This window comes from Ciconia boyciana, chromosome 5 (genome assembly GCF_034638445.1).
Source record: "Ciconia boyciana chromosome 5, ASM3463844v1, whole genome shotgun sequence".
Lineage (NCBI taxonomy): Eukaryota > Metazoa > Chordata > Aves > Ciconiiformes > Ciconiidae > Ciconia > Ciconia boyciana.
Genome location: NC_132938.1, coordinates 25,721,907 through 25,741,528, shown reverse-complemented (window position 1 = coordinate 25,741,528; position 19,622 = coordinate 25,721,907). Strand labels below are relative to the sequence as shown.

At 38.5% G+C, this 19,622-nt stretch overlaps 1 protein-coding gene across 4 annotated transcripts in view; it reads right to left on the bottom strand.

The window, feature by feature from the left end:
- Positions 1-329: 329 nt before the first annotated feature.
- NWD2 (NACHT and WD repeat domain containing 2) overlaps positions 330-19,622 on the bottom strand; it is a 57,994-nt gene continuing 38,701 nt past the window's right edge. For 2 of the 4 annotated variants that reach the window (XM_072862829.1, XM_072862831.1), the window contains 4 exons: positions 10,422-10,625; positions 8,480-8,624; positions 7,589-8,178; positions 330-5,955 (listed from right to left, as the gene is read on the bottom strand). In XM_072862829.1, the coding sequence (XP_072718930.1) occupies positions 2,020-5,955; positions 7,589-8,178; positions 8,480-8,624; positions 10,422-10,625 (4,875 nt within the window). In that variant the 3' untranslated portion in view covers positions 330-2,019. Of the gene's footprint in view, positions 5,956-7,588; positions 8,179-8,479; positions 8,625-10,421; positions 10,626-17,038; positions 17,125-19,622 lie in introns of those variants that run through there. The other 2 variants (XM_072862830.1, XM_072862832.1) reach the window with 2 other exon arrangements.

Genomic DNA, 19,622 nt, shown 5'->3' with positions numbered 1-19,622 from the left:
TCAGGTGCTCCCCTCTTTTCTGAGCTTTCTACTGGGTAGGTTACACAAGCCTTTGTGTCTGTTGACTTGCACACTGGCAGTATGCAATCTAGTCATAAGCAGCATCTAAGCATGGATTTTTTGGGGTTAATTTCATTGGTTCTTGAATGCCTGATTTAGTTAACTGAAGTGGGAAAAATACTGGAATTTTTCCTTACGAATATAGCCCTTAAAAATGATTTAAATAAAGGCTAATGGGAGCTGCAAATGCCTTGTGTCCCTCTGCCAGAGTGAAATTTTCTGAAAATTAAGGGACATACACAAGTCTGTTTCCTTAGTTTATTAGTACAAACAATGCATACACAAGACTGTATATTGTTTGAAGACTGCAATAGATTTCTAATTTAACAACTCTGTAACAAAATTTAACTAAATTTGACATTTATGAAAATATAAATCTCTGATTGGGTAGGTTTTCCCAACAATACAAAGTTTACATAAAAACATTCAATATGATCTATTAGTTGCAAACAAGTTAGGAAAAATCATTCAAGTCACTTAATATACTATATTGGCTTGTACATTGAACATTCACACACTACATTAAGTTCTAGCTTAGCATTCATTTCTTGGAAATTTGTGGCATGGAGTTCTGATTCTAAAAATAAAATTGTTTTGTTTAAATAATTTGAAAATATTTCCACAAGTGTGCCAACTTTAAGATATGTAAGGAGGGAAAAATCTTCTTATCCTTTCAGATGTTGTCCAGTATTGTTTTTTACTTGGGCAAAATGTAATTTTTTTCAAGCATTTGTCATTATTTCACAATTTCTGCCTTGAAACTGGTAAAACTGTACAAAAGGCTCAGAACAGTTCTAAAGCAGAAAGTGCATCTTGTAAGTATGTGGAAGTAAGAAAAACCCATTACAAATTGGACCAGTAAAGAACCTTTGGACAGCCTTTACATTTAGTGGAGTATTTCTGCACATATACAAGCAGTCCCAGAGTGTTTGGTCATCTGATCTGTATTTATCAGGGGAAAGAACAGAAAGGATAGTAAGGCAAATGTTATCAAGATTAATACATGACATGGCTGAAAACTTTCTATTATGATTACTTTGGGGACATAGGAGATACTTTAGACTTTCTTACAACAAAATGGATAGCAACCTTTTAACATAAAGAAATTAATGTTTAACTGTTCATCTGTAATGCCCTTTCTCTTTGAAAAAGTTTTCATTATGACCTGTACTAATACACACTGTGAAGACGAAAAAATTCCCCAAACCAAAAATAAACCCCCAAACCCTATATTCCTTGTATGACCTAGGTTTTTATAATTTTTATCACAATACAGAAACCTGAAATCCCTGCATGCAATTAAAAAAAAATCTTTCAGTCCACTCATTGAGGTGAACAAATAGTTATCAGCTCACATGTTAACATGTTTGCAGCTGACTGGCACCTACTCCTTTCAACCCAAAGATTAATCCCAATTAAAAAAAAAAGTAGGTATTTTTTAAATGATGATGGAATGTATCAAGTGTTCCAGGTTGGCAGGTGACATCTTGTCATTGCACCATCAAGCAGAAAAAAACATTTTTGCAAGTGGGTATAAAGTTGGCTGTTAGCTATAGACCCATCTAGGCGACTTGGTATATAAAATAGTGGTCTGACTCTTCTCACTGATCATATGGAGCTTTAGTCCTAGTTAAAACAGTTTGTCAATCCCAGATAAGATCACCTAACTTCTGTAATAGCATAACAATTTTGATAGTATTGCTAGAAATTTTTAATCAAGGCCCTGGTGAAATCCTGGACTGAACCTTGTATTCCGAAATTTAAAAAACCCTGCAGCCCATTTGCTTTATGTTTGCTTTTTTTGTTTACATAAATGTAAGAATATTTGTCGAGGAAAAAACAGCTGGTCTGCCCTCTGCTGTTTCTGTCTTTCAAGAAATGCACTGATTTTTATGTGAATTCAGAAGACAAATCTATGCATGTATACTATTATTCAGATAAGCTAGTCCAGACGGTCACTCAGTTGTCAGCAGCAAAGCTGTGTCCTCTGCAATCTATGGCTGAGCACACTTTCTCATAGCAATAGTTGTGTTTTTTGGTTGGTGTCGCTTCACTCACCTCAGGTTCTGTAACTGTAATAGGGCTATCCCTTGCAAATACTTCCGTTGATTCCCTCCAAATGCAGTCTGCAGTCACTTTGAAACTATAATTGTGACATTTTGGCCTAATCACTTGGGTTGTGTTGTTGAAAATCTGACGGCTGTTTGAAGTAGCAATTTTGATCTTCAGTGCAGCGTCGACTCGATCCACTACAGTGTAAGTACCTATACTTCCGTCATCAAATCCAATAATAATATTTAAATGTCTCTGTGAGAGTGCAAGAAAAGTGGGAGTTTTATAAAGAGAACAGGCACCGATGTTTTTGCCATCCGCTAGCCTCATTACTATTAAACTAGAGACTGCACCATTGTCATCATCTTCTTCACTGCGAAAACAGATGTACACAAGATAGCGGCCATCCCGAGACAGCCTCTGCCGCCAGATGACACCTGGAGCATGAACCACACGAAGTTTTCCACTGTATAAATCAAGCACATTGATGTTCTCATCACCACGGGTTATAATTCCTAGTTTCCCATTTGGGGATATTTCAATGTCTTCCAGATTTTTTAAGAAATTGGTAGGCAATTGTACGCGTCTGCAGATGACTTCCTCTGTTAGGCTCCAGATATTCACAGTTTCAGTAGATGTTATAAATACTATAATATCTGGGCAGTCTGGTATCAGCTTAATATCCACAATGCTTGCACCATCATCACAGCAAAACTTCTTGGTTATACTGCCTGTCCAGAGACTCACTGCCAACACTTTATTCTTTGCCATTCCGACTACAAATGTATTTGCAGTTGTTATAAATGCATTCTGTAAGGCAACTAAAATATTGCAAACCCTATGTCCTGTAGCCAGTCGCCAAACTCTGGATGCGTTTTGCTCACACAGAGAGACTACAAATTGATCATTATGAGTAATCATTAGCTCTGAGATTTTTTGTCCATTAATGCGAAAGATATTTTCGCCGCTAACAGTGTGCCATACGTACTGGCTGCATTTATCATCTGATGTAACCATTATCTCTCCAGAAGAGGTCAGCACACAGTTTTCAACAATACCTTCATGCTTGAACACGGCTTCAATAAATCCAGTGCTGAAGTTCCACTTATGGACAGAATCTGATCCATCCAATGTGTATATTAATTCACCTCTGGCTGGCAACACCAGTCTTTGGATAGGCTTGCCAGATTTGTCAATATTGGACATAGCAGTTATGATGTCTATATCCCAAATAGAAAGGACACCACTGGTGGATAAGGATAGCAGCATGTTATGATGATTTGATTTAATTAGCCTGACTATAGTTCCTGAGATTTCCTGTAAGCTTGCCATACACTGTCCCGTATCTCTCCTCCAAACAAAAATGGCTGAGGTATTTTCCATTGAAGCAATTATACAGTTGCCATTTTTGGACAACACAGCAGATATAAAGCGCTCATTGTGTTTAGCTCTAAACTTTTCAGCCACCTTCCACACACGAGTGTCAAGAAGTTCAATGCTGAGAGCCTTACAAATTAAAATTGCACTTTGGTCTTCAGAAAGCTCTATGCTGACAACTTCACTGTCTTCTCTCCTGCAGTCAAAGTCATCCGTAAGCTGGGGATTCGCGATTTCCTCCGTATTCCAAACAGAGAGGCTACCCTCGTTGTCCACCATCACCATTTCTTGGGCTGTGTCCAGAATGAGAAGGAATTTCACAAATCCACCAGAAAATTCAGAGGTCACGGTGGCCAGCTTCTCTCCGCTGCCCAAGTGAAAAATGGTCGCGGTGTTCAAATACTGTCCGCAGAATGCATAAACTCCATCTGGAGAACACTGCACGCAGGTAACTTCGTACCAGCAGTGGAAGTGATAGAGAGGCCAACCGTAAAGCAGATCTATTACAGTAACGTCTTTGCTGGCCTCCAGCCAAGCAAGCGCATGGTTGACTGATAACGTAAATCCATTTATAAAACTGGAGCCCCCCCCAGTTCCACAATGCTTTGACCCCTTAATTTCCACTTCGGACAGAAGACAGGAATTTATGTTATCGTATATCAAAAGAGTGTTTTTTGTGGTAGCCACTACAAGATACTTTTCATCACTAGTAAGCTTCATCCCTAGGATAACAGATGGAGCTGTTGTAATCTGCCTTAGTAACTGGCGGGTCTCTACATCCCAAGTGCTGATGGAGCCATTTTCTAAAGCAGCAATAATTGTGCTGGGATTAAAAGTAGGCAAAATCTCAGTGACGTGCATGCAGCTGGATGACAGCGGCAGGCGCTCGGGGCTGTAAGTCACATCCATGGAGGAATGCAAAGGGACGATAGAGCAGTACTTGGGTCCATCCTTGTCACATTCTAAGAGGAGATGTCTGAGTTTGGGCAATGAACTTACTACTGGGAGAAGTCTCTGCTGCAATTCAGCGGAGAGCGAACCTGGGTATTTTACTACTTTGAACTTTATACTGCGGAGGGTACTGGCCAGAAATTTCAGCTCCTTTTCTTGCGAGTAGGTGTAAGCCAGTTCTATGTCAGAAAGTGCTTTATCAAACTGCCCTATTCTAATCATGGTGTACAGCCAGCTGAAGTTCATAATGACTCCGTACAGAAGATCATCTGTTTTTCCACATCTTGTCAAGTGATGAATAAGCTCTGTCATTTTTCTGTGATTGATAAAAAAGATATCAGGCTCTAATGGATTACACTGAAAGACCCACGGCTGATCAGGTGCCTGCCTGTCAAAAGCAGTCTGATCCATGCAGTGCTTTTCATCCTCGTTCAGGCCTCTACTGTCATGGTCAGGACAACCATTCAGATATTGGTCATTGCTGTAAAAAGGTTTTCTTCGTCCACCTGACCAAACACCAAGGAAATACTCTGCCATGACCGTGTGCATTTCATGTAAATCTTCTTCATTGTGCAGGTACAATTTCTGGGCAATTAGGTGCAAGTGCCTATTTGCCCAAAGAAGCAGCGTTACATTTTTCACCTGTCGCTCTATCAAGTACCCCTGTAAGCCCTCCTTAAGCCTTGCAATGTATATATATGGAATTCTCAGTGGGTTGCTTTCTCTGACACTCTCACTCAGTTCATACATAACACTATTGTCAAGGGCTAAAATATCTTCCAGTTCCATTTCACTCAGGCCAGATTTGGACATAGTGATGTAGCCAAGTGCTCTTGACAGTAGTCTTGAACCACATTTGTTTTCCAGTGACCAAAACAACTGCTCTATGCTTTCATGGACAGTGACACAGAGGGAGGACTCATCCACATCTTTGTGAGATCTCCAATTCCTGACCTCTCTGAAGGTTAAGTTCACAAACATAGGCAGTGTGCACTTGGAGAATGCTTCATTGACGTAGATTTGTTGCCCTGATGTCACTTTCCTTTTAACTCTCAGCAGCTGATGTTTCAGTACTTGGCTACACATCTTTCTGTCCCTTGCAGTCAATTCAATGTAGTTGTCTTCTTCATGAATAAGGCACCTCAGTTTTTGCAGGATCCCATGCTTATTTGGCAGTGTTGACAAAATTATCCGTACTGAACGGGGAAGGTGAATGGGAAGCCACCAGAGCTTCCTACCATCATCACTATCTGTTAGCTGTTCTAGGGCATCGAATATTATCACCAGCGGCCTGTGGAATGAAGACTCATTCAAGAGATTGATGAACAAGTCCCGAAGGTCATGAATCTTTTTTGGGTAACTTTGTACGAGGCAACGATAGTTGACTGCTAATTGTTCACAAATGCTTTGAAGTATATTCTTCAGATCTGTACTTGTTTCGGTAGATCCCAAAAATCTTATAACTACCACAGGGTCAGAATCTGGTCCCATCTCTTCCTGCAACCAGGAATAAGACTGGAATATAGAGCATAATTTAGTTAGTTAATATCTAAATGAAGCACAGTAACAGAGTTTATAAATAGTGATTGCCTATATATAAATAAACATTTTTAAATGTTACTGGTTGAATGGAAATGCTTTCCTGGCAGATTTGAAGGCTGGTTTGATTTATGTGCACTGAATGAAATTCATATCATGTGTCATCTTTGTTTAGCACAGGTAATATCCCAAAACACTAAGACCCAGATCCACAAAAAGGCTTAGGTCTAAGGGGACAGGAGTAGAATGTAGTCCATAAATCCCAGGGTACTCTTTGCAAAATCATTTTTGAAAGTCAGAAGGTAGATTCTCTGATTAATAAACTTCCTTAGACACTAAGCAATGTCATCCATGGCCAGGCAGACCAGCTTGCCACCTAAACTTCTTTAACATTGATTCCCAGCTGAGTATAAATGCACGCCCTGACGGTTTTGGAGGACAGGGATCAGAGTACAGATTGTCCTTTACTAGTAGGTTACCTTAATTCCTGGGCCACAGAAGTACGCTCTGTCTTGGTGTACCTGTGACTTTTGCTCTTACACACTGCCGCAAGGGGTAAAAAGTATCTCTTGCCTTTTTTTTTGGTTAGCATACTCTAAGCAAGTGAGGAATGTAGCTTTAAATCCTCTCAGTCTGTGCAGGCTAACACACTCAGTTCTCTTACTTGCTAAGTCTTTTCACGTCACTTTAAGTTATTACAGAGTATTTTAAAAGAAAAGCGTAACCGGAGTCTCTAGGTTAACGTATGTACTCAGATCTGAAATGAGATCTTGAGTTGCAAATCCCAATTTCATATACGCAATTAATGTGAATCTACAGGAAGTCACATTTGGGAAAGATACAGGATTTTAAACATTATTGTTCCCTTCTCCATTTCCTTCTAGCTGATACGGCTGTTTCCCAGCCTACTGTGCTAAATTCTCTGAGCACCCTGCAGGGAACTCAAAGTTGTGACTCCCAGCTGGAGAATTAGGCTTACAGATGTCAGCTTGGTCTTTTTCTGCATCTGGTCCTGCCTTGCACATCTCATCTGTTTCACGCATCTCCCTGTAGTACTCAGCTCAATTACTTAAACAGCATATGTCAGATAGATAAATGAGTACAGGTATTTTTGAAGGTTATTACACATAGATTTGTAGCAAGTGTATTTGTAGCAAGTGTATCAGACTAATTCCGGAATAATTTCTGATGAGAACATAAGATGGCATAACTTGGAAAGACATGTTGTAGTTGTGAATAAGACTAAAAGCAGCATATGATGTTTAGATGGTTCCAGATTCATAGGACCTCAGTGGAACAAGAGGGAGAGAGATCCTTCTAAAATACATGTTGTTAATTCAAAAATATATTGATTCCTATTAGGTTTTTAAGAGCTTTGATAAAGTACTTTTGTTTTGGCTAGGCACATGATACAGACATGTTATTATTGAAAGGTAAGTCTTCTTCTCAATATGCGTACAATAATATGCAGAATATACTTTTTATTATTTTTATTTTATATATTGAGGGCTGATATCAGATCTCTTGACAAAAGGAAGAATGAAAACTAAGTTGGCCCTTACACACTAATGCTCCTAACATCACCATATTATATAAAGTATTTATTTACCTTTTTCGCCACTTCGGCTAATAAAAGAGTCTTCCCTGTGCATGGTCCTCCGTATATGATAAGAGGGTTAATGTGTCCTATTTTGCTAGGTAGAACGTACTTGTGAACTATGTTTAATGCCTCACATCTATATTCATAAAAAGTGGAGTACGTTTTACATAGCGATGAGTGTTGAAGAACTTCATCGTACAGCAAGTCTGTCTCAGTGTCAAAATTCTGCTGCACTGTTGCTTGGATTATATCAATCATGTCTTCATAGAACTGTTTACCAAGTCCTTCGATGTAATGGTTCTCCACTTCTTGGGAGTAGCCCAGTTTCATGTCACAGTGAGTGACGGACGTGTACACTCTCAGATTGGATGATGCGACGATGGTAGGAATGAATTCATCCCTGAGCTTGATCAGTTTCTCATGGGCTTCGGGATCTCGTAGAAACTTCCCAGCTGTATGTACCACATCCATGTACTTTCCCATCTCTGGAATTTTAACGAAACGCTCAATGTTGGCAATTTTCCGAATGTAGCAAACACACTTCTTTAGGAAAGCTGGTGTTTGTTTACCCAAGGCAAAATCAAGTTCATCTTCAATAGCTGAGGATGAAAAGAGAACACAGAGTCTCTGTTATCTTTTCTTTATAAACAGTTCAAGAACATCCCCCACCCCCAACATGCAGGCTCTTAAATGATTGCATCTGTTTTCTGTAAAAAACAGAAAAAGCACAGAAAAATTGCTGGGTGCTTTCATATGGTTTTTGGTCTCAAGCAAGCACAATGAACATTTTTTTTCTCTTCAATTATATGAGAAGCGCCGACAGAAATGTATTTTCATGTTTGTGGAAAGGTTGATAGAAAAGATAAGTGAATATACAGAAACAGTTAGTGTGAACTTTACCAGAGGAAAGATATCTCTTTGCTTGGCTGTGTTTCATTTTTCCTTTCTCATACAGCAATTTCACAGCAGTCTTAAAAATCTTCTTAATCTCTTCTGATATATCTTGCCATTTGTTCTCATTCACAGAGTTTGAAGAAGATTCCATCTTTTAAAAATATCCATAGTTAAACAGTAGCTGTAATACATACATCTACAACTTCAGAAAGTAAAAGTCTAATATTCAAAGTCATAAATAACATGGTAACAGAGAAACACATACACTAAAAATAAATAAGTAAGAGTTCAACTTTTTATACTGCAGATAATTGTAATGTATTCCATTTTAGAAATACAAAAGTTAGCTACTTTGAGTATTTTCTGAATTCTTACTGTACACAGCTAATGCAATATTATTCAACAATAAGACCAGTAACACCTTTATAGAAAGAGGGTTTTGAGAACCAAGCCTAAAATAATGATAATAAAGCAGCAGTAATACTGCTAAAATTATTGCTCCTTTAATGACAAGTAAGAATATTAATAATAATTTAAACTTGGATCTCAAAACTGAAAATTAGGTTCCTGGTACCTGTAATTAAGCACCTCATATATGCTACCATATTTGAAATATACGGGATTATATCTGACATTACTTTCATTCATTCATTGCTATAGTAACAGTAATCTTACTGTCATCAGAGAGGGACTCTAATATAAATTCACCAATCCTTTTAGGTGGTATCTCGCAGATGCCATGGTGGAGGTTTCTCTAAGGCAGCTGGTAGTCACTGCTGCATTACTTACTGCAGGTGAAGTGTTTAAGGGGTCTCCAGTTTTCCTGGAGGGTGTAATAGGAAAAAAAACAGCCTCCAGGATAAGCTCTCTAGCAACTCCTTGACACGTTCAGAGCTGTGTATCTTTTATTACTTTCTGTAAGTTTATGAGATGTAACTCTATGTTAGCTTTAGGTTATGAACAGCTTTTTACTTACTCCTGTGTATCAGTAGCTTGAGGAAAGGTACAAAGTTTTAATAACAAAAAAGCCAAGCTTTATTCAGAGGGATACTGTCGGCATAAGCAAAACAATGCAAAGTTACAAAACTTGCTTTCTCCCTTGTGATCAATACTTCAGAATTAGCCACATTATACTGTCTTCAACTCATTAAAACTCTTTCCATGTCTCTTTTTCATGCTTTCAATGCTTTTTCATGCAACAGAGAAAACATTCTGCTACATAATAAGTGAATGCAGTGTAATGGTTTAATTTCATTTTCTTGTATAATACACTATGCACTCAAAATGAAGTGAATACTCTGTTAAGGACTTCATTTTTTGTAAACTGAAATCTGTCCTTGGGTATATAGGATGTGTAGGAGAGTAGAACTGAGCCCGGAATAATATGCAGTTTTTATTGTCATCAATTAAATACAAATGCCTGTTTTAAAAATGATAATTCATAGTGTTCAAAAATCTTCTGTTAGAATACAGTCAATAAGTTAAAAGTATGAGATCTGACTCGGGATCAGAAAGCTAAAGAGCTTTCTTGTACAGGGATAGAAGGGAAAATGTTTATTTCCTCTGCAAATCCTGTTCACTGAAATTTAGCAAAAGCACAATACCAGGGCAGGAGAGCCTGAGCTCTCCCTATTCTAGCATCAGGGAAGGGAAGATAAATCTGTACAACTGTCCCACTAGCCCCAACAGGTCATGAATGACTACAGTCCGCTTGCTCTAGCTGTTATCAGAGAGTGCATCAATGCAGGAGTCATGACCTGTCGTGTTCCTTGGTGTTTCGCAGCTGCGCCCTTCACCATGTATGGAAAGGAGCATCACAGCACCAGTTGCTCAGGTGTGGACAGGGCTGTGGAAGCTAATTCAGAGACAGCAGCAAGTGCCTGGCCCTGGGGACCACCCGCCACTAACTGATAGAGAAGAATTTTGTAAGGAGGCGACTATGACTTACCGTATTCTGGTAGTTCTTCAGCATTTCAGATTTTGGTCTGAGGTAATATGCTGGTGGCACTGCATTCTCATCCCTGCAATACCACTCTTCTAAAATCCTTGTCTCTAGCTTGGCCTCTACAGCAGCATCCAGGATCATTTCAAATTCTGCTGACTCAACTTCCCCCGGTATTCGGATGTTCCCATACTTCTCTCCCAGTAGGCCCTGTGTATTTGCAGGAAAGTAGGGATTAAATTTTTCTTTTTATTTATGCAAAAACCTTCCTCAGGATCTGAATTTCATAAAATTCAGTGTGGTAATAGTTTAATGACTTTGAAATTACTAGGAAGGGAAACAGATACAGTGTAAGATGAATTACTGTTGAGAGTACTGTACCGAGCTGCATCCTACTATGATGACTTGGTAAAATTTCAAGTAGATGCATTGTCTTTCTTAATATGAACTGGTAATAAAAATACAAAGGCATTCAAAAGAAGAAATTTAAAAATACCCAACATACTTTCTTAGCACAGTATTGACTTGTGTATTATTGATTCCCATTAGTCACAGGTTGGCATTAATCTCACATGCAAAAGCGAATGTGGAAATCCTTTACTCTGGACTCAGGGTAAGGATGCATCTCTGGATTCTTTACCTCTTGGCTTTATTCTTAGTTTCCACAGTAATGGAACAGAATTCTGTTTGATGAAAATTCACATGACGTTACGTACAGCTCATACTGATATTATTAAAAATGTGGCTTATACCAGCAATACCAAGAATCAATGTTGTAGAACCACAGGCTGCTTTGCTGTCTCATATTCCCTTGTTGCAAAAATATTCAATGTCTTTGCCCTGGTAGCTGTCCACTGAATGAACAGTGGGGCAAGGGAAAACAGTTTTGATCAAATACAAAAAGAAATAGAAATTTTAGTACTTAGATGCACATATTTGGTATACTGGCAAAGGTTTGTGGAAGTCAGTTCTTAAACTGTGGCATGGGAGATTTTTCACCTTCAAAACTGAGGATTAAAATATTGGTTGCGATGCTCTGAAGACATTTTTTTGAATTTATTTCCATAGTTTGCTGTCCATAAATATTTTATAAAAAAAGGATTGGGAAAAACTTTATAGAAGATAGAGTTGCACGACATTCCTGCATTCTTTCGACAGAATTTTTCAAATTTGCGATCATCAGCTTAATTCTGCATTCAAATCTTGTCCACAGAAGTCAGTGAGAACTCTCACTTCCTGTAAGTAGGATTTTTTATTTCTTTCCTCATTTAAATGTATTCAGTAAAGATTTTGAGTTAATCAGGAGTAGTACTTAATGTGGAGAGGAACCAACAGTATCAGCATCCTGATTTGAATCAGAAAGATCTCTTAGTTAAGTAATGCTAATGCAAATACAGTACTACCCTAAAAATGCAAATGACCTTGTTTGTAAATAATAAAAATCAAAATATTCATTTTTTTAAAGCACTCATCATAATGAGAAGCTGTTTTAAACTTTACCAGCTATAACTAAACCCTGAAAATCAATAACTGATGATGATGAAGCCTGCTTCACTGATTATAAGAGCGTGAAGCTGCAGACCCCTTTTCTGAATCCAGTTGTGTTGGCAGAAGGTACTCAAGTGGCTCATCATGCTTGATGCTGTAGCCTCAGAGCAGAGACGTCAGAGCAGTGCACGTGAACACTTCCTAACCTCTTTCAGGCAAAACCACCTCAGACCACAGTTCACATTGTGTAAACTAACCTGGCTGATTTTTGCCTGGAGCAGATTAGGAAGAGCTCACATGAACTACAGTGCTGGCTCTGAATGCAAGTGGTTGGCATCCTCCAGCAGAGGAGTAATGACAAAGAGCTGGTGGACAGGAACAAGTCCATGTCAGTCCGCTGCTCAGGAGAAATGAAGGAATGTAGGAACTGTGATAGTTCCTATAGTCCAAGTTTCAGCTCAGACAAGTCCCAGCACCCAAGTCCTTCAAGAAGCTGCTCCAATAGAGAGGCATTAGGGGAAAGATGGGTTTTCCTGGCTGCCCATTCATATCCCACAGTAGCTTCATTCAGGGTGCACATCAAGAAGTCAGGAGAAAGGGACAATTGTGTTCAGTAACTCGAATTAAATAATAATAATTTTAATGAAATGATCCAGTATTTTTACTATGTGAATTTAATTTTTCTGTGTGATCATTCTAACTAGTAGCTCCCCTCATAGAGAGATCTACATTGCTTCACATAATGAGATAACCGGGGAAAATTTCTAAGTTTTTACTGTTCTGATCTATTCATAGAGCCCTATAATTTTGGAATTCTGAAGCTGCAGAGGTTAAACAAAATATAGTACTTTTTTGCTTCTTTATTCAAGTGAGGTTAATAACTCATATAATGCTGAATTGCAAGCGTTTGCACATTCAGATTGATGTAGAAATCTCATAAATTTCTCTCAGAGGAGCTTCGCTATGCAAATTTTGCAATTACCTTGTATAGCAATTATTACTTGAAATTCATTAGGCTACACTTTTTCCGAATTTAAGTCCAGTGGATTCAACAGACAGTTGCCCAAGCAAAGATCAATAGCTGGGCCTTCATTAACAATACTAAAATGTCAACATTAAAATGTCTGGTTTCAATGTACTGCATGTAATCAACTAAATTTGTTTTGGAATTATTCTGTGTACTTTTCTGCTTCTCTGGTACAGTTTGTGCTATTCTCTCTCCACTGTACTATAGGTAAATAACAAAAGGCAGTACTTTAAAATGAAAAGACGGATGGCTTTTTTCTTGCATCTTTGTCATTGCATGTCATAATGTCATTGCAACAGATATTATGTAAATAATCCTGTATTAGGGATCATCCTCCTGCCTACTAAAGCAAAACACAATAAAGAGGAACTGTGACGTGATCAGAATACTAGAATCACTGTGGATGACTGTATCATAAGCTTTTACATAAAAAGGAGCCCTATGCAAATATTATTTGAAAGCCTTCACATTTTAAAAAATCAAATGTTAAACAGTAGAGGACATACATTTATCATGGTGCACCCTGGTGCTATAGATGACATTTCTAATATTTTGCTAGAAGTCTAGCATTAGCTGAGGGAAGAACAGACATGCATAGAAGAAGAATTACACAGACAAAAGAGTGTCCTCCATTTGGATGATGGCAGTGAGCATCCGTAAAGCTTAATAAACAACAGAATGAGCCTTGTATCATTTTGCTTTGAGGTATTACTCCTCTTCTTGTTTGGTTGTGGTTTATGGAAAAATTTTAAGGTTAATCTTAAAAGATGAAACATGCATACTGCTAGGAAGAAAAGGAATAAGGAAGTGTGGAGGAAAGAGAAGTCTGAGTGAATATACGTTGCACTGCATGGTGAAAACTGAGTCTAGCTTGTTATGGTTGACATCTAGTGTTCAGGAGAGCCTGAAGCTAACAGCTGTACCAAGAAAGGAACACATCAGTTGAACATCACGTAAGGATCTAAGTGTGCTAAAATATTTTGTGTTAGAGCTTAAAAAGTGGACCATGGCAAGAAGGAAGCTGCAGAGGCCATGCCAGCACCCCACTGCCACGTATTTTTTTCCCTGAGAACTGCTCAGGGAACAGCAGGCAGCACGGTGCCAACCAGTCTTCTGCAACTGTGCCCACTGCACACCAGAAAACTATGGTAGGGATTGTGGTAGAAGTCCTCCATACAAGCTGCATGAGTTGGCCAGGCTCAGAGCACACCTCTGAAACTTGGCTGTGTTTAACTCAGGAATACTGCTTCACGTGGCTGGTGTGAGCAAGGACTCCATGTTTTAGCCAAAACTTAGGCATTTCTGCAATTAAAGCAGACACCTGTGGCACCTACTTGGTGAATATGTGCATTTAGAAAGGCAATTAAATGAGTTAGTGTCTTTGACATTCAAATACAGTAGAATTGACAAGTAAACAAAGAGAAATAGAAATAGGAACAGGATAGGGAGTAAAAAGAACAGTACTGGAATGAAGAAGGGAATTGACTACACAAGAAGAACCAGCAAATCGTAAATACTGTGCTGAGCAGGTCTATCATTCAGAGCAGGGCAATCCCAGGCACTGCACTGCAGCTGTGTTCCTCTTAGTGCCCCAACAGAAGTTAGCTGAGGTTCTGGTATTACTACCTGACTCTGTGTAGCCATTTGAAAAATACTCTGGTAAAAAATTTTATGTGGTAGAAGACTTTTCGTGGAGTCATTCCTGTGCTTTCCGGTAACTCCAGACTAGCCTCAATCTACAGCCCAGTTTCACTGGCCATTTAACTGAGGTACTGAAACACAACTTCTTTTCATTTTTCTGGAGAAGACAAAAGTAACTGACGCTGTTTTTCTAAAGGACTGTGGTATCACACCCCAATGCTGGAAGTAGGAGGCATGCTGAGTAAATGCAGCTCTTCTCTACTGAGAGACTGATGCTTGAATGCTGGGTTAGGTCACATAAACGCACCAGGTTCCTGGGGAACAGTTCTTCACCTAAACACACCTTCCTCCAGACACACTGCATGTTTTCCATTAAAAGGGGTCTCTACTAAAAAAAAAAAACAACTAAGGACTATAAACAGACTATGTGTGTTTGCTGGAATCTTAATAAATGATTTGTTTGTAAGGCTACATCAGAGCCTTAGGATGGGTGCATATGCATGCACAGGCTGTGAAAGCTGCATCTTCCCATGTTTAGACAGAGAGGTGAGGCTTGGAAGTATCTCCTTCTAGCTGGTACCAGGGAATAGCCACCTCCCCTCCACTCTTTTGGTGTCGTTATGGTTAAATTTATATCTGGCTGTGTAAGTGTAGTCTATCATGGTACCACAAAAACACTCAAACCTTTAGAGACCTAAATGAGAAGCTCTGAATTGCGCTTTTCCTCCAGGGGCTTCAGTGTCTGAACTGCATCCATGCCAGAGGCTTGCAGCAGCCTCTGGAAATATCTGCCCCCCTCCCCATATTCCCTATACATTCAAGTAAATGCAAATTTTTCATAGAAAAATGAAGAAAAATGAAGCAACAGGATTGAAAGAAAATATAATTTATCCCAATCTTCATGTTGTTTCATACTAAGTCTGCAAATAAGAATACTGTTATTTCAGACCTTTATGAAAAATATCACAGTACTCTACAGTAATAACCTGAAACTTCAAATTGTGATAACAACATTGCAGCATTTTGATGGTTATTATAGGAAATTATTTTTAAAGGGAACAGTAATGTTTACACTATGTTCAGTACCAAGAGACAGTTTTATATGCAGACTCGTGAATCAAAATCTCCCACCTGATGAGTCATTTTCCTTTAATAGTAAAACAACAAATTAAAGATTCATTAGATTGAAGGTGATTGAACTGTTTAAAGCTACCAGGCTGGCAAACATGTAGAAAGCTCTCAGCAACCATTTGTATCTAACAAAACTTTATAGAATTAACACAGAGCAACCTCAGCAGTAGTCTTGTTAGCTTTGTTGAGCCTGAGGCTGAAGTTACTATTAAATGAAGTTTAAAAAATTACTGTTCAGATCCAGATGGGAAATATTTTTCCCTCTGATCTTCTTGGTGTGGAAAGGTATTAAAATTATAGGCACAGTCACAACAATGACCAAAAGGAGGAAACGAACCATATTTGGATTTGATCTTGATATGATGGATTCATAGTGCATCTCATGTTATTAGTTCAGACATCATCATGAAAATGTTCATGAACCCTAATACCATACCTTTTATTAATACAGAACAAGTTGAAATTTTAGATACATTTAATTCCAACTAAGGTATTTAGTGGTAATTTTAATAAAAACAAGCTGTCAAATAACAGCAAGTTATATTCGTTACTGATTGGTTTCATTAATCTGTTTTTTTTTTAAATTGTATGTTAACATCTGCAAACCAAGTAATTTGAAAAGTCAGATTTGTAATGTTTTGTGAAGTGATTTCAGATACTTGTCAACTTAAGAGCAACAGTTTTTTTGCTGTTTTGCCAACACAGAAAGTGTCAGATTCATTGAAAATATAGTTTTGTAGCTGGTGAACGATCTGATCCAATGGTCTTTTGCTGGGCTTCATGGGATCAGTCCTACCACTTCTACTTCTTGGTCTTTGTCAAGTTCCACATCTGACACTGAAGCGCATACAAATGCCCTCTCTGCTTCTTCTCAGAACAGTCCTGGATTGCCAACTTTCTGAAGAATAAGCATTCAAGAAATCATATTTGAAGGAATTAAATCTAACCACAATTAATTTTTTAACCTAAGATACCTCTGTGTGTCCAGAGCTAAGCACCTTAAACAATTTGTTTTTGCAAGATCCATGAGGGATTAGGAAGTAGTATTGTCCCCATTCGACATAGGAAGTAGGTGCAGGGAACTAAGCCTGGGCAGGGATTCAGAGCTGTAACAGGTATGCAGTGGTTAGGTATAACTGGGTAGTGGAAGCTGTTGTTCCTAATTCTCAGCCCTGTCCTTACAGAAACTGCTCACTACTAAAGGAGGAAAGCCTTGCCCACTCATGAATTAGGTCTTGAGTGACTCACACTTCAGCCTGCTAAATTAATGTAAGCTTAAACTGAGATCACTTATTCAAAGTAGAACAGCTCCATTAGGAGAAAGAGAGTATCTCACATTATTGAAGATGCATGTGCTGAAAATTCTTCATGCTCCGTGCTGAAAATTGCCTGCAGGCACCCAACATCAGCATTCAGGTGCCACTGAGATGCACCAAGTGGTTTTTGAGCAGCTGCTTGACTTGTAGGGACTTCAGTGCTGTTAAAATGCCTTGGGATGTTATGTTGTTCATCTGTTGTCAAGGGTTGGGAAATGATGCTCCCACTTATGTCCTGGAGGTGTGCTTCTACCATCCTCAAGGGAAGTGTGGATTGCAGTCTGGTAGAAGCTCGTGCCATGCCTCACCAGGACGCCTTGGGCAGAAAACTGGTGAGGAGCAGGCTGTAGCTAGTGGGTCAAAATCTAAAGCAAGACAGGTAATGAGGAAGCTCACCTGTGGAGCAAGAGGCCTGTTTCAAAATCCTCCTGAACTGGAAGAAGGACAAGTCTGTGGTCACCAGGTATGTACCCTACTGATCGGGCTTCTGGGCATCAATGATGGGGTAACAGTAGCGTGTCACAGCTCCTGCTAGTGCAGCTCCTCTCTGTATATGAAATCGCATAGCTTTGTATAAGTAACTGAATATTAATTGTAGCAGGAACATGAACCTTATCTTTCCACAGTTTGCATGAGTGCCCTAATCAAGGGCTACAATGTCAGTCCTCTGGATCCCTGACTCTCCTGTGGTCACTCGCTCTTCACTGCCTTCTGTGAATCCCTGGGGTTAGAGATCGAACTCTCTGCTTCCTCAGCCTGTGCTTCTAGGCTTCCTTCCTCTTGTAGTTAAATCTTTCTTATGAAATAAAAACTCTTGTCCTCTTTAAAGCCATACATTTCAGTCAAATAGCCATTTTACTCAGAGAAATGTGGTTTTTGCACTACTGCTTACTGTGATGTTAATACATCTATTAGCTGATAAAAAGTATGTTACTCAGTAATAGATCAGACTGCTATAGACAAAAAAGATACATAAAGAAAAATACAGTGAAAGGCTGACATATCTATTTAACTTCAGTTTTAAAACCCCTCAAATTTCTTATAAATGTTTTGTCTAAAAAGCATACTTATTATAATTAGATGCTAATACCCATCAATTTCTTTCAATTGATATATACGTATGTTCGAATTGAAGTCAGAATCACTTCAGCATAACTACAATAAATGCTCCATTGTTTTCAAACCTTACTTTTTATATGTATACTGGCTACATTCTATGTATTTATATGTATACTGGCTACATTCTATGTCCTGTCTTTCACATTGAATTTGGATGTGCTAACACAGTGCACTTGCATGTGCAAACCTGCCTAGGTGGCACGTTCAAGTCAGGGAAGGCACACAGGATTTGTAACATGCAGGTGTATTATCCTCCTGGTCTGCAGAAATGTGGGCTTAATTGACATAACCAAATATATAGGTAAACCATGTCTTCAAAATCTGGAACAAATGGTCAGGATACCAATTTTTAAGGGCCTTCTATTTAACATCCTGTTCAAAGAAATTTAGTACAACTATAGGTCTTTTTGGTTTGTTGTCAGTAGATTGTAACTGTATTGTAACAGTATCCTATAGAAATTACTTATGCGAGGTAAGATGTTCAGGTGCAGCCAGAGACATTTTGGGGGAAAAAAACCCCAACAAAATAACAGGATTAGCTGGAACCTTGTTTCTGAGAAATAAATATGATTTGAATTGAAACTGAGAATTTACTACCAGAAACAAACAGAAAATAATGTCCTATATGTTTTTTTTTAATTCCTTAAGGCAACAATAGCCAATTCTTCTCAAACGCAAAGCAAAAATATAATGGCTTAAACAACAGTGAATCATCTGAACTGAAACTAGAAAAGTATATTTACTTAAATTTATTTTCAATGCACTAATGATTTCAGTAAGAAGAAAAACAAATATATGAATTAATTGAAAATCTCAATGGAGTATATATGTTAACTGCTTGTTAGGGTAAACTCCAAGACACTAAACTGAACTGAAGTAAACAACTGAAACCAAGATGGAGAAAGCTATAGTAAGGCACTTCATCTAAACCAAGTTTTAGGAAGCTGGAGTTCCAGAGTGGCTGGTGCCCAAGAGTTATCTTGAAAATAGCTGCTTCTACGCCCTTTTTTTCCTTCTAGCTGCAATGTGGTACACTGTGAGGGCCTCCTGATACATGCAGAGAGAGAATATTCTTCAAGTAAATACATTTGACTGCTTTTCTTGCCTATTCATGGTAGTGATCAAAGGACAAAAGTTATGTTGCATTGGAATTAAGTCTTCCAAAAATACTTCCATTAGAAATCAAAAATATGAAAAAAAGGCCAAAAAAGTTGTAACCTGCGATTTCTTGGATGTCCGAGTCAAAGTGCCTTCAGAACAGCATTTTTCTTCTACTGCCAACAGTTGTAAGACAGTGCAAGTTAGCAGACAGAACATCAAAGCTGGTGCAGAACTCTTAAATCTTCTTTCCACTTTTGCTTCATCTCAGTATGGAAACTGGTAACTTCCTGATGCTTTTGCCCCTGCCTCAGATTGCCTATCTATAAAATGAGGCTAATGATAGCTTGCAAAATAAGCATTTCTATTTTGAGTGTTGATACGCAA